This window comes from Dermacentor variabilis, chromosome 5 (genome assembly GCF_050947875.1).
Source record: "Dermacentor variabilis isolate Ectoservices chromosome 5, ASM5094787v1, whole genome shotgun sequence".
In the NCBI taxonomy this organism is placed as follows: Eukaryota; Metazoa; Arthropoda; class Arachnida; order Ixodida; family Ixodidae; genus Dermacentor; species Dermacentor variabilis.
The window spans coordinates 173,910,883-173,926,192 of NC_134572.1; the positions used below are offsets into that span (position 1 = coordinate 173,910,883).

The 15,310-nt window shown below is 43.7% G+C and overlaps 1 protein-coding gene across 1 annotated transcript in view; it reads right to left on the reverse strand.

Moving 5' to 3' along the window:
* Nucleotides 1-9,121: 9,121 nt before the first annotated feature.
* The window catches only part of LOC142583713 (ubiquitin carboxyl-terminal hydrolase 8-like), a 93,742-nt gene continuing 87,553 nt past the window's right edge, over nt 9,122-15,310 (reverse strand). Inside the window, exons 15-19 of the mRNA XM_075694201.1 lie at nt 14,638-14,740; nt 12,638-12,768; nt 11,651-11,753; nt 10,028-10,252; nt 9,122-9,184 (exon numbers count right to left, since the gene is read on the reverse strand). Coding sequence (XP_075550316.1) covers nt 9,122-9,184; nt 10,028-10,252; nt 11,651-11,753; nt 12,638-12,768; nt 14,638-14,740 — 625 coding nt within the window. The remainder of the gene's footprint in view (nt 9,185-10,027; nt 10,253-11,650; nt 11,754-12,637; nt 12,769-14,637; nt 14,741-15,310) is intronic.

Here is a 15,310-nt window from a genome sequence, read left to right on the forward strand (position 1 = left end):
CGAAGTTGAGTATAACAAAATTCTCAATACATATAATGAATTATCTAACTTTCTATAACTTTGTGTGCGAATATCCTATGTACATAGAACCTCAATATAACGAAGTCTGTTTATATACAATGCCAATGCAGTTGAACCTGTTTATAATGAACTTGACAGTTTCGCTAGAAGTTGTCTTGTATCAGTAGTTCGTTATACAGTGAAACCTCGTTAAGCCATAGTTGGCCGGAGCTTGGAAAAAGTACGTAACCAAAATAGCATGAGATCGCCCACTTAGCTGTCAAAAATGGAACTCAGAGAGACTGCGATGAAAGGGGAAACAACATGCAGTATTTATTCACTTAGCGCGACAAAAGTGTTATTTTCTTGAACGAAAAAACCAGTCAAAAACACAAAGGACAAGAGGAGAGGTTCACACCACAACGACTGGACTATCAACTGAGGTTTATTAGAATCGGTGTAGTCCCAGCAAGGCCAGCAGAGCATGCGCAACTGCATCATCGCTAATCACATAGTGTGAAAAGACAAGAAACGCTTCTATCGTGACCGACTTATAAATTCAAATTCTTTTTCAAGTAAGCGCACCGAGGTTGTACTAACGCAGTCATCACCTAATAAACTGATGTAGTACGCTTCCAAGATTTCCCACTCTTCTTTGCCCTTGCCCCTACCAAGAATCGTCACATTGCTAAACAAAGGATAACAACCACACTCATTGCAATGGCGAGGCAAGTTTGCACTGTTATCTGACCCCAGGGAGGAGTGGTGCTCACGCAGGCGGTCATTAATACATCGACCGGTTTGGCCTATGTAAAATCTTTCGCACGTGAGAGGGAACTTATAGACAATTCCTGCAGCGCACATGCCGTAAAACGGTTTTCATGCTGCGTTGTGCAAACGTGGTTCCTTGCCCTGCCTCGAGAAATGTGCGAGCACAGACCCGAAAGCTTACAAGGGGCAGAAAACACAACACTTACTCCCTGCTTGGCGGCAACCTTCTTGATATTATGGCTCACTTTATGCACATACGGCATAACTTCCAAGTTTCCTACGTTCAGTTGCCCCACCATCTGCCAGCTTCGTGCATTCCTTCTTTAGCCTCTGAAGCAGCGATACAGCCACCGCTTTCAAAAGAGGCGGAGGGAACCCTGCGGCCTCTAAACGTTGGGATTGTGCGTCAAAGCTACTTTTAATGGCGTGGTGACAGCTTCTTTCAAGTGCATTGCGGAAACAATTCATTGCAATCCCTCTTTTTACAATCTTTGAATGTGCAGATCCAAATGGTAAAAAAGCTTTCTTGCCCCTAGGTGAAAACATACAGCACAAATGCCCGTCATCAAGGAATGTTAGTTGCAGTTCTAGGAACCTGATGGAATGATTGCTAGGAAGTTCATGAGTGAAATTAAGAGTGCGTGAAGAAGCTTTAAAAGCAGTCAATACATAGTCTACTGCTGCGGGCAGAGTGTCATTTGGTAAAAGCTCTAAAAGTACTAAAAAATTGTCCACATACCTAAAAACTTTGCATACACGCTTGTTTAAAAGGAAGCTTTGAAGTTTCCTGTCAAATTTTGCTAAAAATATCTGGGAAAGCACTGGGGCAACACTAGAGCCAATACATATTCCTTTTTTCTGAAGGAACAAGGAACCTTTGAATTCAACAACAGTGGATGACAGATAAAAGGACAGGAGCTCTAGAAAGGCATCCACCAACATACCACATGCATTCTGGAAGTTTAAAGCACTCCAGTGATCAATAAGTTCGCGCACAGCTACAAAGTGTTATTTTCGTTGGATGCCACGGCGGCCTAGTAGCGATGACAGCGGAGCCTCAAACTTATTGAAGCTGTGAGACAGCATTTCAACCAGCCCCCTCGGCAAGCACTTGCATGGCAGATTCCTCGTTGGCGTTGGACATTCTCCGTGCACGGCCGCGGTAGCGTTGCAGAAGTCACGGGGCGCCTTTCTCATTGCGGGGTACTGTTCTCATCACGACGATTGCATTCATAAGGCTGACGTAATGCGCAGCTTCTGCCATTGTTGGGCCTGAATCACCCAGGCTGTCGCTTTCCATGTCTTCCTCATCACTGTCACTAGGCGACACTTCAGCAATAACAGAGGCAACAATAGTGAAAAGTCAAACATCGTAGCTGACATCTCGGTCGCAGCAGCGCTGCCGAGCAACTTCTTCGCATTCCAAATGCCACACACCGTAGTCAACAGTACCTTCCTGTCACGTGCCAGCGCCGACTTCTTCATGTCACATTCGATAGCACAAACAATGTCTAATTTTTCTTCTATGCTGAGCTCCTGGCATCTTTTTTATCTGAGCATCGGCAATGACACGCGTCTTTGCTTGCACGACGCCACAACGCTCACCGCTCTCTGGCATGGCGTCGAAATGATGTTGATGTGCAAGTGGCTTCATGCGCAAAGACACAGGGCACTTGGAGGCTATTGTTTTGATCTCCGAGGCTTGTTCTGCCAGGCCGCCCAATGGAGACGACGCACCGCCATGTTCGCGCGACAAAAAGTGGAAACACTATGTGTTAACCGGTATGTACACAATAAGCTGGTACAGTTTCTGTGGACACAAAACACATTATGTTCAATGGCCGCTGAATCGGGGCTTTGACCTTACTACTTTTAAAATGAAACTACTGTTTAAGCGGGTACGGTTTAACCAGGTATATGGACTCGCACTTCAACACATGCAAAATTAATGACGCTAAAGCTGGAGTCGGCAGTTGCAGTCCAATACCACTTTGGTCGTAAAATCATACTTACATAATCTTCATTTTTGTTTCCCGGCACTTTCCTGCCATCTAGCTGCAAGTTTCCGCTAAGAATGTTGTCTAAAGAATGACATGCGGCAGCGTTGCTCTTCAGAAATGGTGCCCAGCCAGTCCCAATCCCTTGCCATTTGGAAGCGACGAGTGCAGCCTCATGCTATATTTTCTTCAAGAACTTGTGATATATTTGACTTACAGCGGGACACAAGCACATTCTGCATATGGCAGTGAAGTGTCCTAGTTGACTAAAAGCAGAAACTACTGTGGCATGCCAGCATTTTGCGAAGGTCTTGAACATTACGGCTGTGGCATCAGCCACGCACACCGAGTGCTGTGGAGTTACGTTTTATACATCACTTTGGCTGAAAGAGTGCAAAGCTCGAAAGGTAGAACATCACAGTGAACATTTATTGGCAGCCAGCACGGTCGCCAGTGCAAACTCCTTGCCCTGAAGCATGCTGGAGATAGTTGAAAGTAAGCAACTTTCCTCGCGACTTCTGAAATTCATGCACAGTGCTCATTCATCTTGGCGTCGTATCTTTGTAGCAGCTGAACTGACGTGAGGGCTGCTGCTATTTGCCCAGTTCAGTCACGCTTTTATGCTTCTGAACTTTGCATGCGCTTACCTTTAACCGCAACAGAGTTTTAAGTGTTGATAATAACAGTATGGTTTTTAAAAACGTTTGCTATATTTAAACACAGTTTTGATATGCAGTGTCAGAAAATCGTAAATGCAGTGAAATGTAGTCATTATAGCCTATTATCGCTTTATCTGCTATCATTATAAGTGGGTTCGACTGTATAATGAAATTTCACTGCTACTGCTGAGGAATAGTGGAGGAATAGCGGAGGATTACCGAGGCAATAAATAGAAACTGCCATGGATGCAGATGGTCAAATGGCTTAATTACACGTGGCTACTTGAGAATGCAACTCTCAAATTGCGCACCGCTCGACCGAAAGTGGCTGCCAAAAGCGAGAAGCGCAACAGCAAGACCGTCTTGCCATCACACTCAGTAAAAATTAAAAATGCGATAAGATTCTGTCGTGCCCTGCACGGCGTATGATGTGGGTGTGAGAGCAAGCATGCGAGGCTCCGCCGAGGAGGATGGTGGCTTGACGTGCGTTGTCTTCCTTCGCAAGCAAGCAGAAAGGAGAGAAGGGGGGGGGGAGGTCTGGAGCAGTGGCAGGCAGGGGTGTAGCCAGGGGGGGGGGGACTTATGAGGCTTCAGTTCCCCCCCCCCCGAAATTTTTTTGTGCTGTCCATGCACCGCCCACCAAAGCAATCCCTGGTGCCGGAAATTATTCTGAATTTTGTCTAGAATGTCTTTTTCACGCTCTAAAAGACATTTCACCGCAAACATTGCGAACTCGGGCTGGATTTCGCGGCAACACCCATGCATTGGGAGTCACATAACACAAGCAGCCCCATCCGAGCACAATGTTTCAAGGGTGTTTTGATGGCGAATGGGGCCGCCGCAGCATCTTGCGGAGGCCGCGGAATCTATGGAGCGCATGGATGTCAATTCCGAAATTTATTGGTATAAAGTTCTCATAAACTTTTGATGGGAAAGGTGCATTGACATTTTTAAAGTTTTGCTTTAGATTTTCAATTGCGGAGCTTTGTGGGTTTAATGTTCCTATAAAAGTTGGACGTCACAGGCGCATTGACTTTCTAAAGTCTTACATTGGACCATACAATGAGACAAGCCAAATCAACACACTATCAGACAAGCTGACAAAGCCAGCAGCGAGGTCCTATGAGATGAAGCATTGTGGTGGTTCATTTGTGCCGTCATGACACATAAAAAAATATCAACATTCTTTTTTTGCCTACGCCAAAGCATCCATGTCAAGACACTGAAGCCAGCCAAGGTAACTACGTTCTTATTTATTTTTTCTACTTCGACTTTTATTCGCGAGGATACATTGAGCCTCTTCCAATTTTTTTGTCCTCACTACCCTACCCGCAGGCTGCCAGAGGCAGCCAGCACATGCATTTTTCTCGTGTTGCTTCGTCCACCACACGGCGCACTTCGGTGCATGTTTGCTTTTCTCTGACCGAGTAGATTTTCGCCTGGCAGAGTTTTGGGCGCTTTCTGGCTAGCAGACCAGAAGAAAACTATCCCCGCGGGCCACCATTGCTGTGGGGACTCGATGAATTGCACCGTGTTCCCTTGAGCGCAACCTCTCCGGAAAGTCTTGTCTCGCCAGTGTAGGAAACCGAGCAGTATGCGTATAGTTGCCGGTGGACCAAGTGTCTGACGTTTTTTCGATATTCCTTCGGTAGCCACATTAGGTGCCCAAAGAAAGCATTCGATTGTGGCAAACATACATTGCGCTTTTCATTTCAGTGCCCAGGCCCTACAAAAGGAAAAAGAAAGACGTTGTTGTGGCGTAGCGAATTGTCGCATGGTGAAATTTCAGTTTTGTTACTTCTTTTGCGGACATTAATGGGCCAGGCAACGCTTCATTTGCCAGATACTCTTATTATATGGTATTGCGATAGCAATTATATGAACAATCCAGGCCCATTCCTGCCGTCGCCCTCATGTTTCGTATAAAGTCCAAGGACGATAACATAGTGACCGCGCGCTGCATGCTGTATGTGCGAGTGAAAGCGAGGGAGGGGGGGGGGGGGGCTAGAATGGGCGAGACGACAATGGTGGCTCAGTCTTGCGTGCGCAAAAGAGAAAAGCGGGGAGCAAGCGCGCCGCCTTCTGTCCTACGCGATACATGGGGGGGAGTGGATGAAATGGGGGCAGGATCTAGGATTCTGTGAATCTCCAATTGTGCAACATGTTTATTTGCCTTGTTTGACGCATTATATACAGTGACTTATCTTTAGATGAGTAGATTTATTGGAGACTTATACGTATATTTACATATCATGTTGCGAGGTTTTGTGTATACGTACAGTGAATTTCGTTTCCAGTGACACTTTTTTGACTTTTATCAAGCTGTATCTACGCATTTGTATGTTCCATTGTATCTTCGCATTTATAATGTACGAGGGTGAGTCAAATGAAAGTGAGCCTACCCACCCCGCGCAATAATGGTTCGGTTCATTATCTGCGAGGCATGTGCATAGCACACAGGCACCTCTCATTTACAAGAGCGACACGCAGGTGTGAGGATAAATGTTCTTTAATGCTCTCATAAACTGGGTTGAACAAGATTGCGTGACGTAATGCACACTCCAGAAGTTGAGCAGCGTGGTGTGGTGACGTTTCTGACAGCTGAAGATGTTTCCTAAAAAGAAATTAGTCGCCGTATGGCTGCCATGTACGTTCAAAATTGCAATTCATTGGCCACTGTTCAAAGAAGGACGTGAAAGTTGCAAAGACGATCCAAGACTGGGCCAAAGCCACTGTGCAATCACCCCCAACAAAATTGCAAAGGTTGATGAGCTGATGAGACAAGAACGAACGATAAGCATCGATGAACTGGCAGAGCGCATGAACATCAGTCACAGTTCGGGTCACGCCATAATTCATGAACATCTCGGTTATAGGCTCTTGTGTATGCAATGGTTGCCCAAGATTTTGAACTACCGCCAGAAGACGGAGAAGTTCAGCGCTATCTTGACTCATCTGATCTGGTATCACAATAAGAGTGACGACTTCTTATCTTCAATTGTGATCGGGGACGAACCATGGTGCCACTTCTACGAGCCTAAAACATGATGGCAAAGCTTAAAGTGGAAACATTAGAATTCACCACCCCAAAGAAAAGAAAGGTAGTCATTTCCGCCGGAAAAATCTTGTTGACTTTTTTTTTTCGATCATCAGGGGCCATTACTGATACAATTTGCTAAATCTTGAGAGACTATCAATTCTTTTCGTTATTCTAAAATGCCAGATTGGCTGCGTGTCACAATCAAGAACAAACTACAGTGAACTCTTACTCGAGTGAAGTTCAAGGGACCGAAGGAAATAGTTCACTTAACTGAAAGTTCACTAAACTGAATATTCACTAGACCAGCATAAGACATGGCATACAGAGTCAAGAGTTTCAAGTGCAATTCATGGAGCAAAAGACATGGCATCCATAGTGTTAGAAATGTGTGAAATGGAATTTGTACATATCAATGAAAAACACACCACATGGGTCGTTAGTGTACACACGCGGAACCAATGAGACTGGAAAGAAAGAGACGACGACCATGCCACGACTAGCCGGTCAGAAAAAAACACACACCACGTCGTTTGTGGTGTGACAGATCGCCGCTTTGCTCTGGCAGCGTTGTAAGCGCCAACAATGTTACTTTGTTCATGGCCTCCGAGATTACATGCTTGCTCGTATTGTGCGAGCAATCTCGGAGGCCATGCCTCGTTGCCGTCCGTTTTCCGTGCCGCCGCTTTGCCCCAGGGGCACTCTAGCGCCAGCAATGTTAATGTTACATTGCCGCTGGAGCGGCGGTTTGATGAGGGTAGGCATCGGTTGTGCCTGCAGTGCGGTGCAGTGCAAGCCTTGGTCCTCTGAGCGAGTTCGTTAAACTGAAATATTCACTGTTCTGAAATTCGTTAAAGTGAAACATTTTTGCATAGAATCTATAAGAAAACTGCCGAGGATTTTTAAAAAGTTCGTTATTCTGAAATATTCGATAAACCAACGTTCGTACAACTGAGAGTGTACTGTACTAGGAAAATTGATTAATGGCGTCATCTTGTTCCTTGACAATGCCGTCCCCACATCGCTGATGTGGTTGATACAAAACTGGCAATGTTCAAGTGGGAAACGCTGCAATGTCCGCCATACAGCTCAGACCTGTCGCCTTGCGACTTCCACATTTTGGGGCAACCGAAAATACAGCTCAAGGGAACCAGATTCAGTCGGACGATGATGTGAAAGAGTCAGCTGCAGGCTTTTGGAAGCAGCAACCGAAGGAGTTTAATGAGATGAGAATCACGCGACTCGTTAGACAATGGGACAAATGTCTAAATGATCATGTAGACTACTTTTAAATAAAGTACCCCATTTGTCACATATTCACACTGGCTTACTTTCATTTGACTTGCCCTCGTATATTTTGCAGAACTCCTGCTCTTTATATCTGCTCTCTGTTGCAGACATAATTTCGGTGCAATTACTCACGATATACGACTGGTGACAGCTGTTCCTGCGTAATACATTGGAATAAGTGCCAGCATCATTGAAATTTTTAACTGGCCGTTGCATATGTACAAGAATGTAAACAAGGTTCTCGAATGACAAAGTGTCATTAACATGTTTGTCCTCAAGTTGTTCATTTCATGGCGTTTACATTTTTCATATCAGCAGCATGCACTGCTTTGCTGGTTTCGAACTGATATAGTTCTAAAGATAGTGTGATATTTTCTTTACTTATTAAATAGAGAAAAAGACATGGAAGCATTGATATCAGTTATTTTGGGCACAATTTTTGGCACATACAAGTATATTGTTTTATGAAAAAATACATATTTTACTTGTTTTGACAGTGCGTAGCATTCAAGAATTTGTTTGCAGCATCTTTGGTAATGGCAACGCAGTTAATATTCATCTATTTGATCCACAGACAAATTGTTTAAGAGGAAGCTTTAGCTCGTGCCCAACTCTGACGCGGCCTATTCAAATACATGTAAAACGCAAAAATGCTTTTCTGTGATAACCCCAGATCGCTTTTAACGAAATTTGTTGTATTTGAGAGAGAAAGTTAAAATTCTAGTGTCTGTTGGAAGCGAAATTTCGATTTAGGGCCTGAACATTGTTTAAAATATTTTGAAAAGCTCGAAAGCTAAAGAAAAAAAAAAATAAGCACGGCGTTTACAAACTAATAGCTCTGCATCAAGCACATATGTCACCGTTCAGTTACCGGCATCTATTATAACAGTCAAAGTGGACAAATTTGGTGTGTCAATTCGTATCTTACGTGAATTGGTTACGTTGTGTACAAGGATTCTGCGAAAGCCTTATTTCCATAATGCTAAATTTCTTGAGACTCATGTGTAACATAGCAATTTTGTCCACTGTAGATGTACTATTGGGTGCAATTCACAGAATTGTGATATAATTTTTCATTGCTGAGTCAGAGCTTTAACTTTGATAGTTTCGTTTTCTGAAAATGTGCGATTTTGGTCAAGTTTTAATAAAGAATTGACAACGTAAATGAAAAATTCGAAACCAACAGTCACTAGAATTTAAGTTCTTCCTTTAAGTGCAACAAACCTCGTCAAACTTGGTGCGTTGGCCGCCGAGAAAAATGAATTCTCCTTCTACATGTATTTAGATACGAGCACCCGAGCTAAAGCTTCCTCTTAAGGAGTAGACCAAGCTGCAATGTGAGCCCCCGGCCCGAACGAAATTTCTGGCTATGCCACTGGTGGCAGATGAGCGTGCATCTCCTCCTCTAGCCCAGCCTTGGCTGCATGTGGCTGTCAGTGTGGCTCAGATATGCAGCCCACACATCTTATCCTGCGAGGTTACCTGTGGTAGGCCCAAAGGTTACATGAGCCGAGATGGCAGTGACTTCGTGTGTGCTGTCTTCAAGCATGTTTAGTACTTTAGTTTTGGAAACACGTTGAAGCGATAGGCAGACAAAGCGTTTGTTCTCCTCTGCCTGTGTTTTTCATGATAGTATCGGCCCAATGCGGACGACATATCAGCCGTGTGGGCAGAGTGGACACAAAAGTGTCGCAGGCATTGATTTGTAACACCGATGTGAAGATATCACCGACACGGCGCGAAACTGCACTCTGATCACCGACTCTAATTTACCAAATGAATATTTTTTTTTTAAATGCCTGATAATTTGTGAAATTTTGCAGCACCTTCCGTGCAAGAAAGATCTGGCAGTGACTGTACTTATTTTCATGCAAGGTTAAATTTCAGTATAACAAAATTTCAATGCAATGAAGTGCTGATTTTACCGACATTACTATACTGGAATTTAACTGTATTAATTTTCTTGCAGAACCATGTTTCACATACTTGAGCAAACTCTGGAGGCATGTCACATGATAAACAAATGTTTTTCAGCATAAAAGTACTGGGAAATGGCTATTAGGAAGGTAATAGCCAGCAGCGTAGCCAGAAATTTTATGTGTGGGGTGGGGAAGGGGGGGGGGGGGCAGAAGGGTTCTGAGCAGGCAGCATTCTGGTACACAGAAATTTCGTGAGAGAAGGAGGGGGGCGCATGCTTGGAGTGCCCCACCCTAGCTACGCACTTGATAAGAGTCATGATTTTTTTGCAAGCATATCTGAAAAGTTTGAACAACCCTTACACAAGCAGCTTTTCGTGTACTTCCATTCACAATAACAAAACTCTTTCGCCATGTCAACATGCGTCCGCAGGAGAGATGAGATGCAGACACAAATGACAGCAATCTATGACTTGCCCTGTTAAGGTCTTCATGGAGCTTGTCGATGAAGTTGAGGAGAAACTCATGGGCATCCTGCTGCTCATAGCCAGCGTAGACGTTGAACAGCTTTCCCATCAGGCACTGCAACAGCAAGTGGACGCGAGGTCAAACTCCTGTTCTCCCTACAGTCTAGCACTGTGAATGAATCCAATCAATATTTGTAGATAATGGAAAGCAAAACAAGGTTCTGGTTTGGCATGGCAGCCAATAGCATAACTGATCGAGTGGTTGGGCATTGGATAGCTGTGAGCAATAGATCTGACATTGCAAATGTTTTGCACATGCTTAAAATTTTACGCCTTCCTGCTAGATTGCCAATGTGCAATAACTAATTTTAACAATGGCTAAGTCATTTTGTAGAAACCATGCAGCCTAAAAAGCACCAACAACTAATTTACATTGATGTTTCTCACCAAGGTCATTAAAGGAATATTTTAGGCAGATAAAATATGTTAAAAACCATCGAAAAAGCACTATCGTTGTTGGGCACATGCACTGATTATTGTATGATAGTTTCCAGCTTCTCTGAGCATTCATGTGTTGATGTGTTTATATAAAGGGTCAAACAAACGCTGACGCTAAAGGAGACAAGGTCGACGTACATGGTGGTTCAAATGATCCGATGTTTAAATGATGCTTATATCTCTCTAGTCGGTCTTTTTTTCATGTTCATTATTCAATTATTCATATTATTCATTATTTTATTCTAATCATATTTAACATGCAATGATGTCGCCCTTGCCTTCTTTAAAGTCGACACTTGGTTGACCCTTTCTTCTTTTTTGGCTATGAGCTCAGGTGGGCCAATCTTGGAGAGAGTGCATCCTGTGGTGCACTTGTACTGTTAACTTGTACTGTTAAGTTCACCTACTTCGTGAATGATTCTCACTTTATTCTGGACACCACCAAAGCCATCTTTTAGACACCATTGCCTTGTGTGAGCTCTGCTAAGTACAAACTCACTCCATTTCCCAAAAAGTGTGCCATACAGTGGCTTTGCCTGAACACATCTATATCATGGTGGGCCAATTTTCGCAGGAGTATAGTGCAATGTGGTAAATTTTTTACTGTACTGCAGATAATTATGCCTGTACCATTAATTTAATTTACTGTGTGACTAATTACAACTTCTCTCGTTGATACCTATATTTTCATACCTCTTGCGGCTCGCTACAATGCTCTGGAGGTGGCAGTTTTTTCTTCTGGATGTGGTAACAAGATACCCAGATCCCAGATATGCCATATGCCAAACCCATCTGAAGTCAGCTAACACGATCTCGTCTTCAAAAGGGGCTGGATGTCTGATATGTTAAGGAATGATAAGGATTGTTTCAATTTGGGGGTGCAGGGTGTTTTACTAAAGCACAGATGCTTGCTCGCTGGTTTACAGCACTTTCATTGCACTGAGGAGTTCCAAATCATACAACACTTTCATTGTGAAAGCCTACACAAATGCTATGCAAACATAAGATGATCAACCTTGAACCCTTTTGGTGAAACGCTCTTGTCATTGTAGTACATCTGAGCAAGCAGGCTCTTGAACTCATGAGCTGTCTCGCCACCAGTGCTTCTATGCGAGTCCCTGGAAGGAAGTGAAAAAGAAAACCGCCATTTAATATCACACTTGACATCTACTTCATTTTGAAATGACTTCAAATTATGCCGCAGCACCATTCTACATCAAAGAAAACTAGAACAATTAAATCTTCTCTATTCCTGAGCATGGAAATTACATTCGCACAAAAAAGAAGGAAACCCCCCAAAAACAAGCAATAAAATACTTTAGTTAAAATTTAATTTGTATAGTAATTAAATATTTTGAATTGGTTTCCTGAGCTATCCACAACTAGAACTTCACTTTAGCATGTAAAAAATGCTACTGCAGTCAACTTCCGTTAATTCAAACATGACTGATTTAATGAAATTGGTCAAATTGTAGGCGTCGCATTTTTTTCGCATTCTTGACAAGATCGCTTTCTTTGCACACGGATGGGCCATTTTTGTCCCAATTTTACCAGCCGTGCATAATTGCCAGGCTTCATTTGTACTAAAGAAAGGGGAATGCTCCAGTTTTCATATTCCAATTATTTTTCACACTTGTGCACTATGTACCTGCTGCCCATCTGGTTGTCATCACTGTCGCCATTGCTCAGGCTGGGTTCGGCAGCTCACTCATTGATACTGCCGTCCTCTGTGTGATGGCGTTTAATATGCCTACAACTTTAAGCTTTTCAAAACAGCGTTAGAAGAAACTGCCCGCCACCCACATGCAGCGCCTTTGGTCATTTAAAATTTTCTTTTCTTTTTCTTCAAATTTTAGGCTGTCGAGTTGGAGGTGAGACTCTTGCACGTGAGTGCGACCCTCATTTGAGTGTATACGACAGTCTGCAGGAGAAAGCCGCAGCCACTGAGAAACACTGTTGGCTGGCCATTCACAAGCGGGAGACCAATTGCAGTTTGGCTAACCTGTTGATGTCCCTTTTGTACCGGTCAGACAGGAAGTGCAGAGCCAGGGGGATGGTGTTGGCCAAGCACTGGAGCGTCGCATTCATGTAGCACGTGTTGCCCAGGTTGCGTAGACCGGCTGACCGCTTGAACTGTGAGCAATAGGACATCATTTAATCGTGAGAACGAACCAATAAAATTGTCTGCAACGAATGCAACATGCAATGAGTAGAATCGAAGTGTGATAGAAACAGAGGGCTGACAACCAGACACACCAATTGGGCAATCTCTGTAGGGCCTGAATAATTTGTCGGCTATCTATATTGTGTTATACTTAAGTGTGCATACTTCAGTTTTTTTCCTCAGGTCCCCTACTTCAGTCAATTTTTCTCAGGTCCCCCAACAGCACCGTCCCTTTATAGTAAAATAAATACGGTAATCCTCTTAGAGTTTTCAGTGCTCTACAGACCTTTTCACACATAACAGGCAATGCTATGAAGGCTGGAGAGAACCCTCTCACTGCCTGCATATGTGACCCAAAGATAGTGTGTCACATATGAAAGAAAGATTCAGGTACGGGTCATGTTATCCATGGTAACATTAAAGAGTCCCTGAAACAGTTTGGACAAATTTTGTAGATACGTAGGATACAGCTACAGTAAAACATTCATGCCACATTTTACGTGAAGGGCCCCACATTAGGAGAGCTATGGATGATTAGACGTTACCCTCCTTTCTAGCCATGCTTTCTCCTCAGCTCATTCGTCGAGTGACTAGGGCTAAGCACTGCCTTCACTGGTTCTGGGTCACAATGTGACGTCATGTTGTCTACTTCCGGTTGTCTTGGAGCGAGCGCATAAAGCCTTTCCACTTTCTGCTAGCAACGTGGCCATTGGCCCCCAGCAAGAGCCATCCAAGCAGCGCGAGTTGTGAGCATTCTGTCGCGGTGTCGAGTGTGTCTGGTATTCCATTAACCACAGGCAAGCTGGGCGTTTTGATGGATGGTCGGCGGCGTAAACTAAAGCCCTTCCATGCTACTATTGCTGTGATGAGAAGCATGTGATGCTGCATGGAGAAGCAGAGGCGCATTAATTAAAGGGCACTGCAGGGTCCAGGAGACACTACGGAAGCGGTTGACCGTCAAATCAACACTTCTGTGGCCGCCGCGTTAGCTTTGTGGCTATGGCATTGCTAGAGGTCATGGATTTGATCCCAATCGCGGCAGCCGCATTTCAATGGGGGAGAAATAGAAAACGCATGTGCACTTAGATTTGAGACACGTTAAAGAACATCACAGTGTCAAAATTAATCTGGAGTCCGCCACTACGGCGAGCTTCATAATCCGAGGGTGGTTTTGGCACGTACAGCCCCATAATCTAATTCAAGTTTAATACTTCTGCCACAATGCGATGTGCCATGTGAGGAAATGACAATGCTCAAACCTCTCTGAGGTTACAAAATATGCCGCACAACAATGCCTTAAGCAAACACCTCTGCCTGTGTGTTCTGTGTACTACGCAGACAAACAGCATTGGTGCACGCAAGGTAATGTTTAACATCAACTTACCACTTTCGTGTAAGCCTAAACGTTGAAGAAATTAACCTTTAGCCATCAACATCACCGATAATTATCGTCAATCAAAGCATCCAGCACTGAAAGCTTTGCTTACATCTATTCCCACAGTGCGTGGTCTGTGCATAATTTTTAAGCTTACCGATTTTGCATGCATTTTTTGTAAACAATTCCAGCTGTAAATAAAAATTTTGTTCACCGAGTCGCCAGAATTTACCTTACTCTTTAAAAATGCAACAGGTTCCATTCAAACTAGCCCAGCCCGGTTGCCTCATGAAACCATTTCTTGCATTTAACACATATTTTAACAAAATAAACCTGAGTGGGCCCCAAGCTAAGGCTTCTTTATTCACTAATGAGATGACTAACACTTAGTCATGTTTGCCACTGTATAAGCAGCACCCCTCCCTCTTTATGGCAACACTGACTATGGCAAAGGCAAGCTTACCTCCTGTCCTGACGACGGACTGATGCTCCTCACACGAGGGTAGAACACGTCGCCAGTCCGTGCTCGTGGCTGGCGAGATATGACGACGGTGCTCGTCTCAACACTGCAATACAGGAATGTTTATACAATTCACTCAAATGCACTTCCCAGAGTTATGCAAAACACTTCCTGAAAATTGTGTTTATGATGGAACAGTGCGAAAGCCATACACGAAGCAGAGAAAGGATGAGATGTGGTTGTCTTTCGGACTATTGCCCTTATTTTTGAAACTGCAGGCAATTGATTGAAGTACTGAAAGAGAAAACCAGCTCATGCTAAACATTGTTCTTGCAGAAAGAGGCTAATGTAGAGCATGCAACAGGACATTACCTAGAAAATCTTTAATTAGGAATTGTGTGAAGACAAGGACATTAGAAAACAACTTATCTGAGAGAATTGCTGCACAGAACCTGTCTGGCACAACCAAATTTACCTTCCCTCATACGGTCGTCAAATGACTGCGGCACTGATTTGGGTGATGTTCTGGTGAACATACTCCCGTAGTCTTCTGAGAAATTCATCGCAGCTACAAGTTGTTCAACAAGTTCGAATTAGGTGGTGATTGTTACAAATCTTTGAGGAACAGCAACCTGCTTTTGGAGCTGACATACAATGGCTTTGCGAAATAGATGGG